This window comes from Ovis canadensis, chromosome 7, assembly GCF_042477335.2.
Source record: "Ovis canadensis isolate MfBH-ARS-UI-01 breed Bighorn chromosome 7, ARS-UI_OviCan_v2, whole genome shotgun sequence".
Classification (NCBI taxonomy): domain Eukaryota; kingdom Metazoa; phylum Chordata; class Mammalia; order Artiodactyla; family Bovidae; genus Ovis; species Ovis canadensis.
Window position 1 is genome coordinate 113,508,193 of NC_091251.1, and position 16,664 is coordinate 113,524,856.

Sequence of the window (16,664 nt, forward strand, 5' to 3'; positions counted from 1 at the left end):
TTTCAACTGATATAAGGAGAAAGGGAGTGGAAGAAGTGATATACAATGAAATACATTTTTTGATTGGGTGCTCTTTCGTCTTCTGCCTTGGTTCTCTATTAAGTCTAATAATTCTGGGAGTAGAATGAGCTCTGATGTTAGAGAACACTGAGTTTACTGATCACTTTCAGAGAAGAGACGATAGTGCTTTTCCTCTGGCTGCACCAGTTCTCAGCTCCTTTAGGAACAGAGCCCACTACCCTGAAGTGGGCAACAAGAAAGAGAAACTCATTTTAGCTGTTCTTTTTCAAAGGTATCTTCCAACCTCTCCTCCAAAACTGACTCAGACAGCTACGCTGAAGTGAATGATGTGATCACCCAAATATCCTCCAAAGTGCAGATACAAGATATTACTACGGAATTACACTGCCCATTGTGTAATGACTGGTTTTGTGATCCACTAATGCTAAGCTGTGGCCACAACTTCTGCCAATCTTGTATCCAAAAGTTTTGGAAGCAGCAAGCAAATGAAACATTCTGTCCTGAGTGTAAGATGTTATGTCAATACAGCAACTGTACTTTTAATCTTGTACTGGAGAAGCTGGTAGAGAAGATTAAGAAGCTACCCCTGCTCAAGGGCCATCCACGGTGCCCAGAGCATGGAGAGAACCTGAAACTGTTCAGTAAGCCAGATGGGAGACTAATATGCTTTCAATGCAAAGATGCTCGATTGTCTGTAGGGCAGTCTAAAGAATTCCTGCAGATCTCTGATGCTGTCCGTTTCTTCACGGTGGGTGAGCCCTGGGTCTTGAACAGTCTTGAGCAATTCCTTAGGAAGGCTGGGAAAAACTGTTGGACTTCTTCTTTCAATACCACCCCTCATTCAAGTGATTATTAGAAAGCTCAGAGTGCTCAAAAAATACAACGTATCTTGCAAAGTTCTTTCTCTGTAGTTGTCAATTATAGGGAAGCAGTAAAGGAGCTCTGGCCTACTTCCTCAATCAATCAAACATTTACCTGAACCTTGCCTTGACAGCATTCTACTAGGCACTGTACAGAACATGGACATGTAAAATAATGCTTTTGTTACTGAAGTCTTGAAATGCAGTCAAGTTTAAAGTGAACAAAACAAGAGAAGGAATATAAGACAGTCTACTGTTGAGAGCTAAATTTTTGTCACATTTGTTTCAGAGATTAGAGAAAACTGAAATAGTCAGGGGAGGCATGGTGAAAGAAAGCTTGAAGGGGGGGCAATTATTTGAATTTGGATGGGTAGAAGGAAGAAACGAGTGTTCTGAGAACAATGTAAGTAAAAGTAGAGATAGCAAGAACAGTGTAAATATAGTAGAAAGTGTACAGAGTTCTGTTATCTTCCTCAAAGCCCCGTAGTTAGCTAAGAAGAAGATAAAACTTAGTTTTTCTGCAGTTTGTAATTTTCTTCACAATTTTTGGAAGAGACAGGAATTATGATATAAGGGAAAAGGAAACTTTTGTAGTGGGAGCTTGCTTTCTTTCCCCCTGACACCCTGGGGCTTTGGGGTAGATGTTCTTCATGGCCCTTCATCTCCCAATTAGCATGGGTTAATTCTTTATGGTATCCCCAGGAGGAGCTTACCATCCATCAGGGTCAACTGGAGGCAGCCCGGAAGGAGCTTCTGTCCCTGAAGAATATGCAGAAGGATGCTATCGCTGCTCACAAGGTGAGGAGCAGGGTAGAGGGGTCATGAGACAGAACTGGACTTGTACCCTCCTTGTAACTTCAGCTATGTGGGTGGAAAGGTACCTTTACATATACAACAACATGCTAAATGGCATCTGGCCTTAGAAGTAGAAAACAGACACTGTAGAGTGGAAAGAAATACGGCAGTGGAGTAGGTTCCCAATAGCTGATCAACAGAGAGAGCAGACTGACCTTTCCCCTAGATAAGCTGATCCTTTTCATGGTGCAGTCCCTAGGTGATTGCTCTGGGGCTGTGATCTGTCTGATCTTTCCTATTATCTATCGTAAAGTAAGGAATTCATTTTTAAAAAATCCACTAAAGATTGTGATGTTCAAAGAAATAACTTTCTTTCCTTTGGGCTTAAAACCAGGCCTCTCTGAACCAAGGTCTCTTAGACTGCTGGCTTTTCTCTGTGATCTAATCCTTCTTAGCTTCTCCCAAACTAAATAAAACTACTGCTTATACTTTCAACTTCACAGGAGCTCTAGGGCAACATTAATGGTTACGGACTTGGCAAATCAGTTCCTAGGCTGGGGGAATAATTTGGGAGTTCTGTTTCTTCATTAATTATCCTACAGAGGAGAGTCTTCTCTGGCATTTGGCATCTGGAAGAAGAAACAAATATAATGAGGGAAAGAAGAAGGCTAGATGGAAATAAAGATGTCTCAAGAGAATCGTGTTCCTGTTGTAAGAGTTCTTAGTTCAGCTATTACAGTCAACACTCATTCATTCAACAAATATTTGAGTGGTGCAGCATTATGCTAGATATTGTATTCCAACTATGGTGGGAGACAGATGTTAATTAAATAATCCCACCAATAATGAAACATCACTGTGATAATTACTATAAATGATTATAAATATACAGTATATTAGAGTATATAAATGGAGAGCCTAATCTAGACTGAAGAGGTCACTTACTAAAAATTGAAATTAAAAATTTCTTATTAAAAATTGAGAATTGAAAGGATAAGTATTATCTTTAGCCAAGTGAACTGGGTGAGGGGAATATGAAGGAAATGGCCTGTAGAATGTTCTATGAAGAGGAAAGAGCGTTATAGAAAAGTTCTTGAGACAGGAAGCTAGTTACTATGTTAAACAGAAAGAAGGCCAATTAAGATGGATCTTGGTAGGCGAGTTGAGACCAAAAAGGCAGATAAGGCCCAATCATGTAGGCCCTTGTAGATAATGTCATGAACTTTGAATTTTATTCTGTGCATAATTGAGAAGTCATTAAAGGGTTTAAACAGGACAGTCTCATCTCATTTTGAAAGCATCAGTCTGGTGGCTGTGTGGAGTGTGGACTGGAGAAAGGCAATAAGAAGGATAACGGTTAGAAGAAGACTACTGAGGTGGTCCCAGAGAACGATGATGGCTTGGACTAAAATGGCAGTAGAGACCGAAAGAAATAAACGGCTTTAACATATGCTTTGGAAAGAAAAACTGCCTGCATGTGGTGACCGATTAGATGTGAGAGGCGAGTGGTGATATCAAATGGACAACCGGATGTATGGACCTGGAGTTGAGAAGCTGGTCTAGGCTGAAAATAAGAGGTCAGCGTACAGACTGCACTTCAAAGTTGTGAGAGCAGAGGCTATTACCGAGAACGAGAGTGTAGAATGAGAAAGGGAAAGAGCCTAGGACAGAGTATCAAGTAATTTAATATTCAAAGCTTGGTTAGAGACACAACTAACAAATGAGACTGAGAAATAGCGGTGAAATAGGTAACAGGAAAAATGGAAATGTCTGACCTAGAGGACAGTGAGAGTTAAGACTATTTTAAAGAGTACAATTACAGTGCTTGACCATAGACTATAAGCTGGATAAGAGGGGACATGAAGACAGAGAAGTTGAAGAACAGAAACGGAGGGGTCAATGAATAGGAGGATTCTATGAAATCCAATAACTGCTGCAACAGTGGAACCTGGGTAAGCAAACATAAAAGTAATTCTGGGGATGGTACAATTGCCGAGGAAGATAAAACCCTCAATGTGACTAAAAGAATGAGTAGATATAGGTAAAAATCACTAGAAATGATGATGAGGAACTGAGAAGCCAGGATGTCAGATGGCTTGCCCATGAGGAAGCTGAAGTCACCTAGGGAAAGAGCTGCCAGTGTAACGGTTACCGATTTCAAGTGTTGCAGACATCACCCATCTCTGGCTTCTTTTGTATTGTCCTGGCAGCAGGAATGGTGCCTCCTCCGTTCTGATTTCTTGAAAAAGGGCAGTTCTTCCAGCCTCCTCTGGACCCAGTCTAACAGCATCACTTGGTAGATACTGGTTTGTACTTGTGGATAAAAGGGTATTATTGTTCATTTAAAAGTGTTCGATTAACCCCACAGTCTTATTTAAGATGGCATTGGTTACCACCTCAGTTTTGCAACAGGAACCTAGACATGACTTTTGACTATTCCAACCCTAACTATTAAACTAGCTGGGAAAGACAGAGTAAGTTTCCCAAAGGCCTCCTTTTAGTACAGTTGGATGTTGATATGCAGTGTTTGCATGCGTTTTCCTGTTATGGTATTTCCCAAGTTGTGGGAGTGCTGGTGGTGTGGGCCCCCATCCCTAAATGCTAGTCTCAGTAATTACCATGGTGATGATCATGGAGGTTTCCAGGAAAACAAGCTACATCTGCAGCAACACATCTCCCTGGAGTTTCTAAAGCTGCATCAGTTCCTGCACAGCAAAGAAAAGGACCTTTTAAGTGAGCTCCGAGAAGAGGGGAAAGCCTTGAATGAGGAGATGGAGCTGAATCTGAGCCACATTCAGGAACAGTGTCTCCTAGCCAAGGAGATGTTGGTGAGCATCCAGGCACGGATGGAGCAGCAGAACCCCTTCGACTTTCTCAAAGTGAGACTCCACACCGACATGACTATGGGTACAACAGAGGGGGGAAGAGAGGGTTGGAAAGAATGTACAAGCAGATTTTCCCTTCCAGGAGGGTAAAAAATTCTGCTGTAGTGATTTTAAGATTCCCTGGGAGAAAAGCAGAAGGTTCCTTTTGCCTTAGACTCAATTGAAAGTTTTCATATGCCTAGTAAAGAAGATAGTAAGATGCCATTAAAAGCAATGTTTTAATATTTCCCCATAAAGAACTCTGAAGCTTTATTTCTCAAAAATAATGTTGCCACCTAAACTGTATCTTTTACTGGCTCTCAGTAATCGTAAATTGACCTGTTTGAAAAGCTGTTTGCCAATCTTTGCTACCTGACGCTTCACCTCTAAAGTGGCATTGGTTACTACCTTAGGACTCAGAAGCTTAATTTAGCCATTGTAAAGAAAGTGGACTTGGGGTGGGAATATCTATTGTGTTGTTCTCCTGAGACTAAGTGGCAGTATAGGTAAAGACAGCTTAACCTTAATTTTTTTGTTTCCTTTAACAAGAAACTCTAGAAAATCAGAGGAAAGTAAGCCAGTTTGTTCTGGGGTAGATGAAGGATGAAGATCAGAAAAGGCATTTGGAGGATGAGAGGAGTTGGTGGCAATGGGATGGGGGCCATCTGCACAGGACTGCAGTTTTGACCATCATTTTCTGATGGTGGCCAGTAACACCAAACAAATTTCTGAGCTGATGAACATGCATCTAACCTTTTCATTTCTCCTTTCCTCTTCTAGGACATCATACCTCTCTTGGATAGGTAAGTGTTTCCTTGTGGTATTAATAGCCTGCCTTCAGTCCCTGGAGGATGTCTAAGAATAAACAGTTTACATCCCCTGCAGCTTGGAGCAAGGAATGAGAGTGCTGACGCCCAAGGAGCTTGTCTCCAGAAAGCTGAGCCCAGGCGTGTTTAAAGGGCCCATCCAGTACATGATGTGGAGGGACATGCAGCCCACCCTCTCTCCAGGTATCAGTGGGTAGGAGCCTCGGGTAGGAGCCCCAGGAGTTCCTGGGGCTCCCAATTTAATGTTTCATCCTCAGGACCTCTTCTGTGGCCCTAACAGTACGTTTGAGTCTAGATGGAGGGAGGGGTGAAGTTTAGCCAAAAGGCTAGTTGGTATGACTGAATTTCTTTTACTGTTATCTAAGAATGCAGGATCTTATACTTGTGAATAGAGTCTGGTGTCAGAACTAACTTCTCAGCCTATGATTTTGCTTGACTGTTCTATCAAATGTAGCAACCAATATTTTAATATTTTTCTAAAATAGTTATGTAAGTCTCTGAGGCATCTCTGCCCTGAAGGTGGAAGTTACTATACATATTCATCATATGTATGAGTACAGTTCCTCTTGTGGTTAATGTTCATAACACAGAGTATATCATCTTAGGAGATTGTTTACAGATCTTCAGTGCTTCAAAAGAAAACCAATTATTTCAATAACTGTGACTAAGTTTTTGTCATCCTGCAGATACTAAAAAAAAAAAACTGGACAGGATAGGACAAAAGAACACAAACAACATTTCAAGAACATAAAACGACATTCTAAATAAAAATAGTTACAGAAATAGAGCTCTAAATAAAGTGACTTATAGACTCATTATTATTTGTAATTACTGATTTAATGAAAATCACACATCTACCCCTGCTAATTTTTCCAGGTAGCCGACAATGGGAAAAATCAGCTTTACTGAGGTATAATTAACATAGAAGAAAATTTGCTAATTTTAATGTACAATTTGATGAGTCTGACAAATGTACACACTTATGTTAACATCTCCAAAATCAAGATACAGAAAATTTCTGTCATCCCCAAAAGTTCCTGCATAACCCTTTGTGGACAATCTTTTTCTTCTATCCTCAGTTGCTGATAATCACTGATCTACTTTATTTCACTTCGTCTTTTCTAAAATCTCATGCATATATTATGTGCTCTTTTCCTTTTGGCTTTTTTCCTTTAGCAAAATGCTTTTTGAGATCACCTATGTTGCTGCATGTATCAGTCGCTGTATTTTATGGATGCATCACAATTTGCTTATTCATTCACCAATTGATGGACATTTGGATAGTTTCTAGTTTATGGCTAGTATGAAGAAACTTGACTGAATATTCGTTTATAAATCTTTTTGCTTTCTTTTTTAAATTTAATTTCCATTTAACTGAGTCACTGGCTGCGCTGGGTCTTTGTCGCTGCACCTGGGCTGCCTCTAGCTTTGGTGAGCAGGGGCTTCTCTCGGTGCAGAGCTCGGGCTCTAGGGCACATGCGCTTCGGCAGTTGCAGCCCCTGGGCTCAGTGGTCGCGGTGCACGGGCTTAGTTGTTCCACAGCATGTGGAATCTTCCTGGACGAGGGATTGAACCTGTGTCCCCTGAATTGGCAGTTGGATTCTTAATCCCTGGACCACCAGGGACGTCCACGCTTTAATTTTTTCAGTGTAAATATCTAATGATGGGATTGCTGGGTTGTGTGTTAAGTATATGCTTAACTATAAGAAACTATCACATTTTTTCCCCTTAAATGGTGGAATCATTTTAATTCCCACCTCCAATGGATGAGAGTCCCAGTTTCTTCAAATCCTTGCCAAAGTTTGATAATATCTATCTTTCTGGTTGTTTTAAATCCATCAAAGAAAATATTTTGTTCAGGCTCCCAAAACAAATTTGAGAAGTTATGCTGGATTTAAATTGAAAAAAGCCAAGTTAAAACACGGAAATAAAGTTTTCATTTGGTGGACTCTGAAACCAATGTCTATTCCATGTGGCATTTTTCGAGTGTTTTTAAGGGTCTACCAGGCTAAACCCTTCATTGCCTTTACTTTCCCACTTTCCTTTCTTGCACTTTGCCTTCAGCCTTTTTTTTTCCTGCCTCTGGTTCATCCAGCATGGAGTAATATCCATGCTGGTCTAGAAGACTCCTTTTGTTTCTCTTAATATCAGGCTCCATTTTTATGTCTTTTTAATCTTTTACAACACGTTGAGTTTTACCATGACAATGTTTGGATACCACCACAGTTTTATTTTACCTTATTTAAAGAAAATATTTTTCCTCATATAGACTTGTGGGTTGATAGACTCTACTGCTTTAGAAAAGCCACTCCATTGTTTTCTCACCTGTACAGTTTCTGATAAGATATTTATTATCATTTTTATATCATTTCTCTGTATGTACTATCTTTTTTTCTCATGGGTTACTTGTAAGATTTAGTTTTTTGTCACTTTTTTCCCACCAAGTTGATTATGCTGGGTCTCGGTGTGTTTTCTTGGATCCATGGGTTTATAATTTTCATCAAGTTTGGAAAAATGTTGGCTATTATTTTCTAGCACTTTGTACCTCTCCATCTTTTCTTCTCTACTTCTGGAACTCTGACTGTACACATGTTGGTGTTGTTCAGTCACCAAGTTGTGTCCGACTCTTCACAACCCCATGGGCTGCAGCACACCAGGCTTCCCTGTCCCTCACCATCTCCTGGAGTTTGCCCAAGTCCACTGCCTCGGTAATGCCATCCAACCGTCTCATCTTCTGTCACCCTCTTCTTCTTCTGCCTTCAATCACATTCAGTTCAGTTCAATTCAGTTCAGTTGCTCAGTCGTGTCCGACTCTTTGCGACCCCATGAATTGCAGCACGCCAGGCCTCCCTGTCCATAACCAACTCCCAGAGTTCACTCAGACTCATGTCCATTGAGTCGGTGATGCCATCCAGCCGTCTCATCCTCTGTCGTCCCCTTCTCCTCCTGCCCCCAATCCCTCCCAGCATCAGAGTCTTTTCTAGTGAGTCAACTCTTCACATGAGGTAGCCAAAGTACTGGAGTTTCAGCTTTAGCATCATTCCTTCCAAAGAAATCCCAGGGCTGATCTCCTTCAGAATGGACTGGTTGGATCTCCTTGCAGTCCAAGGGACTCTCAAGAGTCTTCTCCAACACCACAGTTCAAAAGCATCAATTCTTTGGCGCTCAGCCTTCTTCACAGTCCATTAGACCACCTAAAATTGTCTCACTTCTCATTGATGTTCAGCATTTTTTAAGCCTTTTTTCTGTGTTTCATTTTGAAACACAGTTGCTATTGCTATTCAAGTTCTCTCATCTTTTCATCTGCACTGTCTAATCTTCTGTTAATCCTGTTTAGGATGTTTTTCATTTCAGTTACACTTCTTCAAAAAGTTGCATCTTTTTATATCATCAGTTTCTCTCTTTAACATGTTCATTGTTCATCTACATTCTCAGGCTAATGAGAGATATTTATAATGTCTGTTTTAATGTCTCTGTCTGCTAATACCACCACTGTTGTAATTTCTAACATGTTTTTACTGTGTGTGTTATCTCCTGACTGTGGGTTATATTTTCCTGCCACTTTGCATGGCTGATATAGTTTTTTCTTCTTAAAAAACTTTATTTTTTAGAATACTTTTAGATTTACAGAAGAATTGAAAATATAGTAGAGAGTTTTCATATACCTCACCCCCAGTTTATATTATATTTAGTGTGATACATTATTTACAATTAATGAACCATTACAAATGCATTACTAGTAGCTAAAATCAATAGTTCATTTGAATTTCCTTCAGTTCAGTTCAGTTCAGTTGCTCGGCTGTGTCCGACTCTTTGCGACCCCATGAATTGCAGCACACCAGGGCCCCCTGTCCATCACCAACTCCCGGAGTGTATTTCCTTAGTTTTTATTTAATGTTATTTTCCCATTCCACGATCCCATCGAAGGTGCAACATTACACTGAGCTGTCATGTTTCTTTAAGCTCTTCTTGGCTGTGACAATTTCTCAGGCTTTCCTTGTTTTTTGAAGATTTTGACATTTTTGAGGACTGCTGGTTCTGTATGTTGTAGGATGCCACGTTAGTGCAATTTGTCTGATGTTTTTCTCACTATAATGCTAGGGCTGTGAGTTACTGCGAGGAAGACCATGGAATTAAACTGTCATTTTCATCATATCAAGCATAGATTCTGTCAGCATAGTCTGTGACTGTTGATGTTGGCTTTCATCACCTGGCTGAGTTAGTGTAAGTTATTTCCTCTCTCGTTTCCATACTGTATACTGTGGAAGCAACTCACCATGTGCAGCTCACACTGAAGGAATGGGCAGCTATGCAATCTGTCTCTTCTGGCTGTCAAACATGATCTGTTTTACATTGCTATTTGCTAATTTTGGTGTAATCCTTTAAGCTCTATTGATTTAACTGGCATTTAGCGAAGTTATTTGAAATAACTTTGCTCCTTTCGACACTTTAAGCTTTGTTGAGCCTTTAAGCTTTGTTAGTGTGTTTCAAGAGAAGCCTTTAATCTGGGGCTAACTCTGCCAATTTTCCAAGATATCACCCTTCTGAGTACTCTGTCTGATGTTCCGCATATTAAAACATTTTTTCCATTCTGACTGGCAGGATTGAAAACTATTCCCAGTCTTGCGTGAGCTCTGCTTTCTGGAGATTCCCTCTCTAGATTTAATGAGTTTCACTGTAGTCGTGTGGCGACACTCAGTCACAACCTTGAGGGAAACCCTTTGTAGACGTTTTGATGTCTCTATGCAGCTCCCTCCTCTCTTACTCTACCCTGAAAACTCTAGCTGTTTCAAGATCACAGCGTTTTTCTTCTTGTACTCTTTGCCCCCAAACTTCACTTCTAGCATCATTTAAAGCACAAACTGACTTTTTCCTTACTTTTGGTATAATTTTACATTTAAGAAAATCAAATGGGATTTATTTAATATATGGCTATTTTAATAATAATGTAACTATGGTCAAACCTTGGTAAAATATACTTTATACTTCTTATTTCTAGGCCTTTGCTTATTCTTATTCTGCAGATTCTTATTTTCTTCTTTCCTGCCTTATAAATGAGGCTATTGCTTTAATTCAGGGGCTCATACTTTTTCTGTAAAGAGTTAGATAGTAAATACTTTTGGTTTTGGGGGTTGTTTGGTCTTGTCAAACTATTTACCTATGCCACTGTAGTGAGAAAGCACCCATGGACAATATGGCCATCCGTGTATTTCAGTGCAGGGAATTGTTTTTATCTTAACATATTTTAATATATTTTCTTTAGTTTTGTGTGTATCAATAAAATATCACCAAAGTTCACTCATTTGACATACTCAGAGAGGCCTACTACATGCTGAGCATTAAGCTGGGCTCCAAGGATACAGAAATAAAAGACACAGTTTCCGCTCCCCAGGAGAGTCTCGAAGACCAAGTTAGAGTCTGCAGCAACCTTCTAGGTGAAAAATTATTAAGATGTAAGCCAGAGGCATGGTAATGGAACATAAAGAATAGATTCCAGAGACAGAATTCTGAGAGGTTAAATATATAGGACAGTAATTAGTGGTAAGGCATAGAGAAAGGTGATGTCAAGGATGGAAATACAGGGGATGCAGATTTTGGAGGGGGCTGATGAGTTCAATTTTGGCCATGTTGTGTTGACTTATAGAACAATTAAATGAATATATTCAAATGGATAATTATTCTAACTAGAGCTTAGGAGAGAGGCCAGAGCTGGAACAAATAATATTGAGTGGGGGTAGCTGAGCTATTGATATAAATGAGATTGCCTAAGGAGAATGAGAACATACAGTCAAGGAGAGAACGTGTGATAGAGAATAACAACAGATGAAGGTCAATTAAGCCTCAGAAGGGACTGAGGAATTATCTGGAAAGAGAAAAAAGAAAAAACAGGAAATAAAGTCCCCATGGAATCTAAGGCAAAGAGAGTGTCAAGGAGAAGGGAATGGTCACTCATACCAAACGCAAAGATCAATTTAGAAAATAACTGGAAAAGAGATGCTTTTAACAATTGGTGGCTTTGAAACATGTGTAATATCATATATGAAACGAGTCGCCAGCCCAGGTTCAATGCATGATACAATGCTTGGGGCTGGTGCACTGGGACGACCCAGAGGGATGGTACGGGGAGGGAGGAGGGAGGGGGGTTCAGGATGGGGAACATGTGTATACCTGTGGTGGATACATGTTGAGGTATGGCAAAACCAATACAATATTGTAGAGTAATTAACCTCCAATTAAAATAAATTAAAAAAATTGGTGGCTTTGATAGGGGTGATTTCAAAAGAGTGGAATGAGTATAAATTATTACATATTGTATAGGGTTCAGGAACAATTTGGAATGAGGCAGTAATGAAGTGAATAGATCACTCATTTGAGAGGTTTCAATAAGAAGGGAAGATGTATATGTAGAAGCAAAGACAAAAGTGGACTTCTAAAAACATACTGAAGGGAAGCAGCCTGCAGAAGGGCAGAATCAGTAGCATAAGAAAGGGAATAATTGGTGAATGTCGGAAAGAGTGAGAGCTACAGAAGAGAGAGGTACTGACTTTACACAGCTTTCTCCAAAACTGGAGAGGAGATAAAGACAGTAGAAGCAAATAATTTTGTGAGATAAGGTTTGCAGTATGAGTAGGAAGAATTGGGGGGTTCATCTCTTCATTCATCTATTCATTTATAAAATGTACTGCAGTTTCTCTGTGAAAGAGGAGATGAAGCCTTCTGCCTGGAAGTGAGGAGCAAAGTGGTGGAACAGTGATTTGAGGAGGAGTTGAAGGTTTGAAATTGCTGTTGTGAGGAAGTGGAGAAGGTTTGATTTGGGAAATATAAGAGTTTGGGGCAGTGCTGATGGCCAAGCATAGAGTAGAAATAATGAATTTGTAGCAGTATCTGCATGCATAATTCTGTGATTTTCATCCTGCAATGGTGAGGAATTAGGATGTGAATTTGAATAGCTGAATAGATCCAAGCTTGGAGAGTTGCATGGCAGATGCTGCAGAAACAAGAAACATGAGAGGACGAAAGTGTTGAGGTTATTGGCAACGAAGCTATCAATGCTAAACTGTTTAGGGAAGAATTTTAAGCCAGGAAGCAAAGAGATTAGGATAATAAAGAGAAATAGGAGACTAGAGATGTTAATGAAGTCAAGTAATGGTTGTAGGGAGAGATGGGAGTGAGAAAGCTCAAAAAATAAGAGTCTGGCATACCTGAATTGAAGATTTTAGAGAATGAACAGTTCCTGGCGACTACAAGCTCCAGAACATAGGCACTGATATGGGCGGCTTAGATGTAATAAGAGTTCAAAAGTCATGAGCAGTGAAGTCGAAGCCATGGAAGAAGCGACGGGCAGCTATGCCCAGAGGACAGCAGAGCCCCGGGATGGTGGGCTGGACCCGATGCGGGAAGTGAGGCCAGCCCGAAATGCGGGGGTGTAGCCAGGAAAAGTTTGTAGGTGATGGTATTAAACAGAGACAGAGGGAAATGTGAAAAGGAATGACAAGAGCCTGAAACAAAGAACGATTTTTTAACATGAGATTGAGGAATAGAGCACAGGTCTGGAAGTGGTGGTGGTGGCTACCTGATCTTCAGCATCTGATTTTAGAAAATGAATAGTCTCTTGAACTTCTGGAAGCTGTTATTCAGTTACCTTCTTTTTTTTGGAAGAATCAGTCTGGAGTATGTTAAATTAAGGAGGTGATAAGAGAATTCTGTAAACTGAAGATGTGCGAGAGTTAAATGGGGAAGTAGATCCAAAGGGCAGGGTGGAAATGGTTGGGGGTGAACGCAGAGGAAGTAAAGAACAGAATAATGAGGATAAAAGTACAGTAGACATTAAATCATTAGAGAGATCTACAATCTGTGTGTTTATGCGAAGGATAACAGGAATACAAGGCATGGTGAAATTAGTTGGTGTCAAAGATTCATATGGAACTCTAATTGCAGTTTATTTAATTGTTTAAAAAATAGTTACTTGAATACCTAGGAATAGTTTCAAATTTTGAAGATAGATGAGGAAACAAAACAAAGTCCCTGCCTTTCCAGAGATTACACTCTAGTGGAAGAGACAATTAAGTAATTTCACATACTGATAACTATTGTGAAGAAAACAAAGCATGATACACTCAACAGATAATTATTTATGTGAGAAAAGAAAGCAGGATAAGAGTATAAACCATGACAGATGGATGAACATGTTACTTTAGATAGAATGCCTAGAGAAAATCTCTTTGAGCAGGTTTTCCCTGTGTTTTACTGTAGACATTTCTAAACATACTGAAAAGTTAGAAGAATTTTACAGTAAACACTTCTATACCTAGCTAGATTCTATCAATAACATTCTATTGCACTTGCATGAATAAAGGTCTGAATGATATTAAGGAGTAAACAATGTGGGCAAAGAGTGTCCAGAATAGAAATAGGAATAGAAAGCGTACAGACCCTGAAGTAGGAATGAACTTAGAATGTTCAAAGAACAGCCAAAAGGCAAGGGTGGCTGGACCACACTGAATGGGGGGAGGGAGGTGGCAAGTGGTGGGAGATGAGGTCAGAGAAGTGGGTAAGTCATGCAGGTCTTGTCTCTTCAGTAAGGACTCTGGATTTTACCCTGGATGATGGGAAGCATAAGAGTATTTTGAGTGGAGAACTAGATGATCTCATTCTTCTTATTGGCAGAATAGGCTGCAGATAGGCAAGAGTGGAAACAGAACAATTAAAAAGCTACTACAGTAGTTCCAAGACACTGGTATTTGTGGAAGTTATGTCTATATATTCTGAGTAGGCTCAGAATATATTCTGAAGGTGGAGCTGACAGAAAGAATTTACTGTTGGATTGAATATGGCATAAGAAGAAAAGCTGGTATGCAAAGCGGACTCCTAGGACTCCTCAAAGCGAGGGCAGGCTGAGCTAGCTGGAGATGTCAGAGGCTTGGTGATGAGAGCAGACTGGGGTTCTAAAAAGGTTAGCAGGAATTCTTTATGATACCTCCAAAGAAATTATAGTGCTCACATCCGGAAAAATAACAACCCTACATGAATGAGGATCGATCTGTGAGAGTGAGAAGACTTGGCCTACATGGAAAATCTTCAGGATTCCTCAGTCTCTTTGTTAGAAAGAAAAAGTCTCTGAGATGATGGAAAAGACTCAAGCTTTTCTGAGAAGAGAGAGAGAGGGTGGATAGTTCTTGCTTCCAGGACAAATAAATCCATCAACAACAAATGTGTTACGAATGCAAATGCACATTTGTCCCCTTGTCCATGACTTGAACAGGTTTTGTGTCTCCTTTATCAAATTTTGTGCCAAGGCTCCATTATCTCACATTTAGAATTTGTGTCGCCTTCTTGCTCACAGGCTTCCAACCTCTCTTCATTTAGAAATTCCCTTTTTATACTGCTGTCCATTGATCTGTCTAAACCACTTGTCAAATTACCTGTGATGAAGGACCAGTCTTAAAAAAACGGATGTTTGCAGAATATAAATGTTATCTGAAAAAATGGAGTTAGAAAATTGCAAAGTGCAAGCCCAGTTTTTAAACTAAATTGATTGACATAAAATTATTCTGTCAGATTTCTATGACAGTTTCCAAGAACTTACTCTTAATTTCTCTACCATCCTGTCCCAGCCTGGCAATTGTACAGTTTGTGAATCACAGTTGGCTCACCAGTGGCATTAACCATTCTAGACCTCAAAAGCTCCAGTGTCTATTAAACCAAATGCAAACTTACCACCATTTTCCTCTAAATTCTGTATCAGTTAGTTCAGTCTCACCTGCTCCTAACTGGCAAGTCCTTATCTTCTCTATCATGCAAGCTACTGTTTTTAACCCATTCTGTTTTTGCCATTGTTTACCCAAAGCATCCTGATACACCTCATACATGTTACATCAAACTAAAATACTTACTGCTTTAGAAATCTTTTTTGGGCACACTTGCCGAATCTTTATCCTTTCAGCATTTGTATTTTCTTATATGTGTTAGTACAGATTTATTTTACCTGTAGTTTTTATTGGAGTATAAATTGCTTCAGAGTAAAATCTGATTTTTTACCACAAATATAAAAAATGTCTAGAATGTAGCCACATGGCTAGCAAAACAATATATATAGAGAGAGTATATAAGATTACCTGCCCATCTAAGCATATACGGCACGGGGAGAGAAAGCACATAAATACTGTTTATGGGAACCTGCATTTATCCCTTTTTCCCCATGCCCTGCTTTCTCTTATTTTCTTACTAGGCCTATCTCCATTAACTCTGGACCCTAAAACTGCTCACCCAAATCTAGTGCTCTCCAAAAACCGAACGAGTGTGTGGCATGGTGACATTAAACAGGTAATGCCTGATGATCCAGAGAGGTTTGACTCAAGCGTGGCTGTGCTGGGCTCACAAGGCTTCACATCTGGAAAGTGGTACTGGGAAGTGGAAGTAGCAAAGAAGACAAAATGGACAGTTGGAGTTGTCAGAGAATCCATCCTTCGGAAGGGCAGCTGTCCTCTAACTCCTGAGCAAGGATTCTGGCTTTTAAGACTAAGGAACCAAACTGATCTAAAGGCTCTGGATTTTCCTTCTTGCAGTCTGAAACTGACTAACAGCCTCAACAAGGTGGGCATATATCTAGATTATGAGGGAGGACAAGTGTCCTTCTACAATGCTAAAACTATGACCCACATTTATACCTTCAGTAGCACGTTCATGGAGAAACTTTACCCCTACTTCTGCCCTTGCCTTAATGATGGTGGAGAGAATAAAGAACCATTGCATATCTTACATCCACAGTAATCTGTCATACTATTGTGTAAATTCAGAGAGTTATTAAAGAGGTACTGAAACAGTTTACCAGTCTCACTGGTTTCTCTTCCCAATGTATGGGGAACTCTGGAAAATGAAAAGAGGATTCACAAATTGAATTCCATTCTCAGTATTCTAAATGGATTTCATTGGAGCTTTTCGAGATGTTATTCTAATTCTCTGGGGTCTACTATGACACAGGAGCCACTTTCATGAGCATGCTCATCATCCTTTTTCACCAGAGCAAAATGCAACCTGAGTTTGTGATGATCAGGAACCCTTCTCTAACATGATCAGAAATTCTATCATGCAGTCCTTATTCTCCAACATAATGACTTTTAACAGATTATTTTTAGACGTGCACTCTTCTTCCTATTTAATTATGCTCTTATGTACATTTTATAAGACATTTATTTCCTGGAAACTGTTATTTTAATTAAAAGAAAACTGTTCGTGAGATTTAAAAAATAAGATGGACTGGGCTTGTTTATAATCTGGTCTTGAATTCTCTCAAGATA

General features: G+C 39.7%; 1 protein-coding gene across 1 annotated transcript; it reads left to right on the forward strand.

The window, feature by feature from the left end:
* Positions 1–298: 298 nt before the first annotated feature.
* Positions 299–16,192, forward strand: TRIM69 (tripartite motif containing 69). Its single transcript, XM_069597347.1, has 6 exons — positions 299–769; positions 1,584–1,679; positions 4,322–4,555; positions 5,321–5,343; positions 5,426–5,550; positions 15,596–16,192. Exons 1-6 carry the CDS (start codon positions 443–445, stop codon positions 16,135–16,137), a joined length of 1,347 nt encoding a protein of 448 aa, XP_069453448.1. The 5' UTR covers positions 299–442; the 3' UTR covers positions 16,138–16,192.
* The last annotated feature ends 472 nt before the right edge of the window (positions 16,193–16,664 follow it).

What these genes read in the sequence shown, in the direction of transcription:
- TRIM69 (XM_069597347.1), top strand. Translation starts at nt 443, where the DNA reads ATGCTAAGCTGTGGCCACAACTTCTGCCAATCTTGTATCCAAAAGTTT. An exon ending in ATGCTGTCCGTTTCTTCACG is followed by an intron (nt 770 to 1,583) that starts GTGGGTGAGCCC and finishes TGGTATCCCCAG; the next exon opens with GAGGAGCTTACCATCCATCA. An exon ending in ATCATACCTCTCTTGGATAG is followed by an intron (nt 5,344 to 5,425) that starts GTAAGTGTTTCC and finishes CATCCCCTGCAG; the next exon opens with CTTGGAGCAAGGAATGAGAG.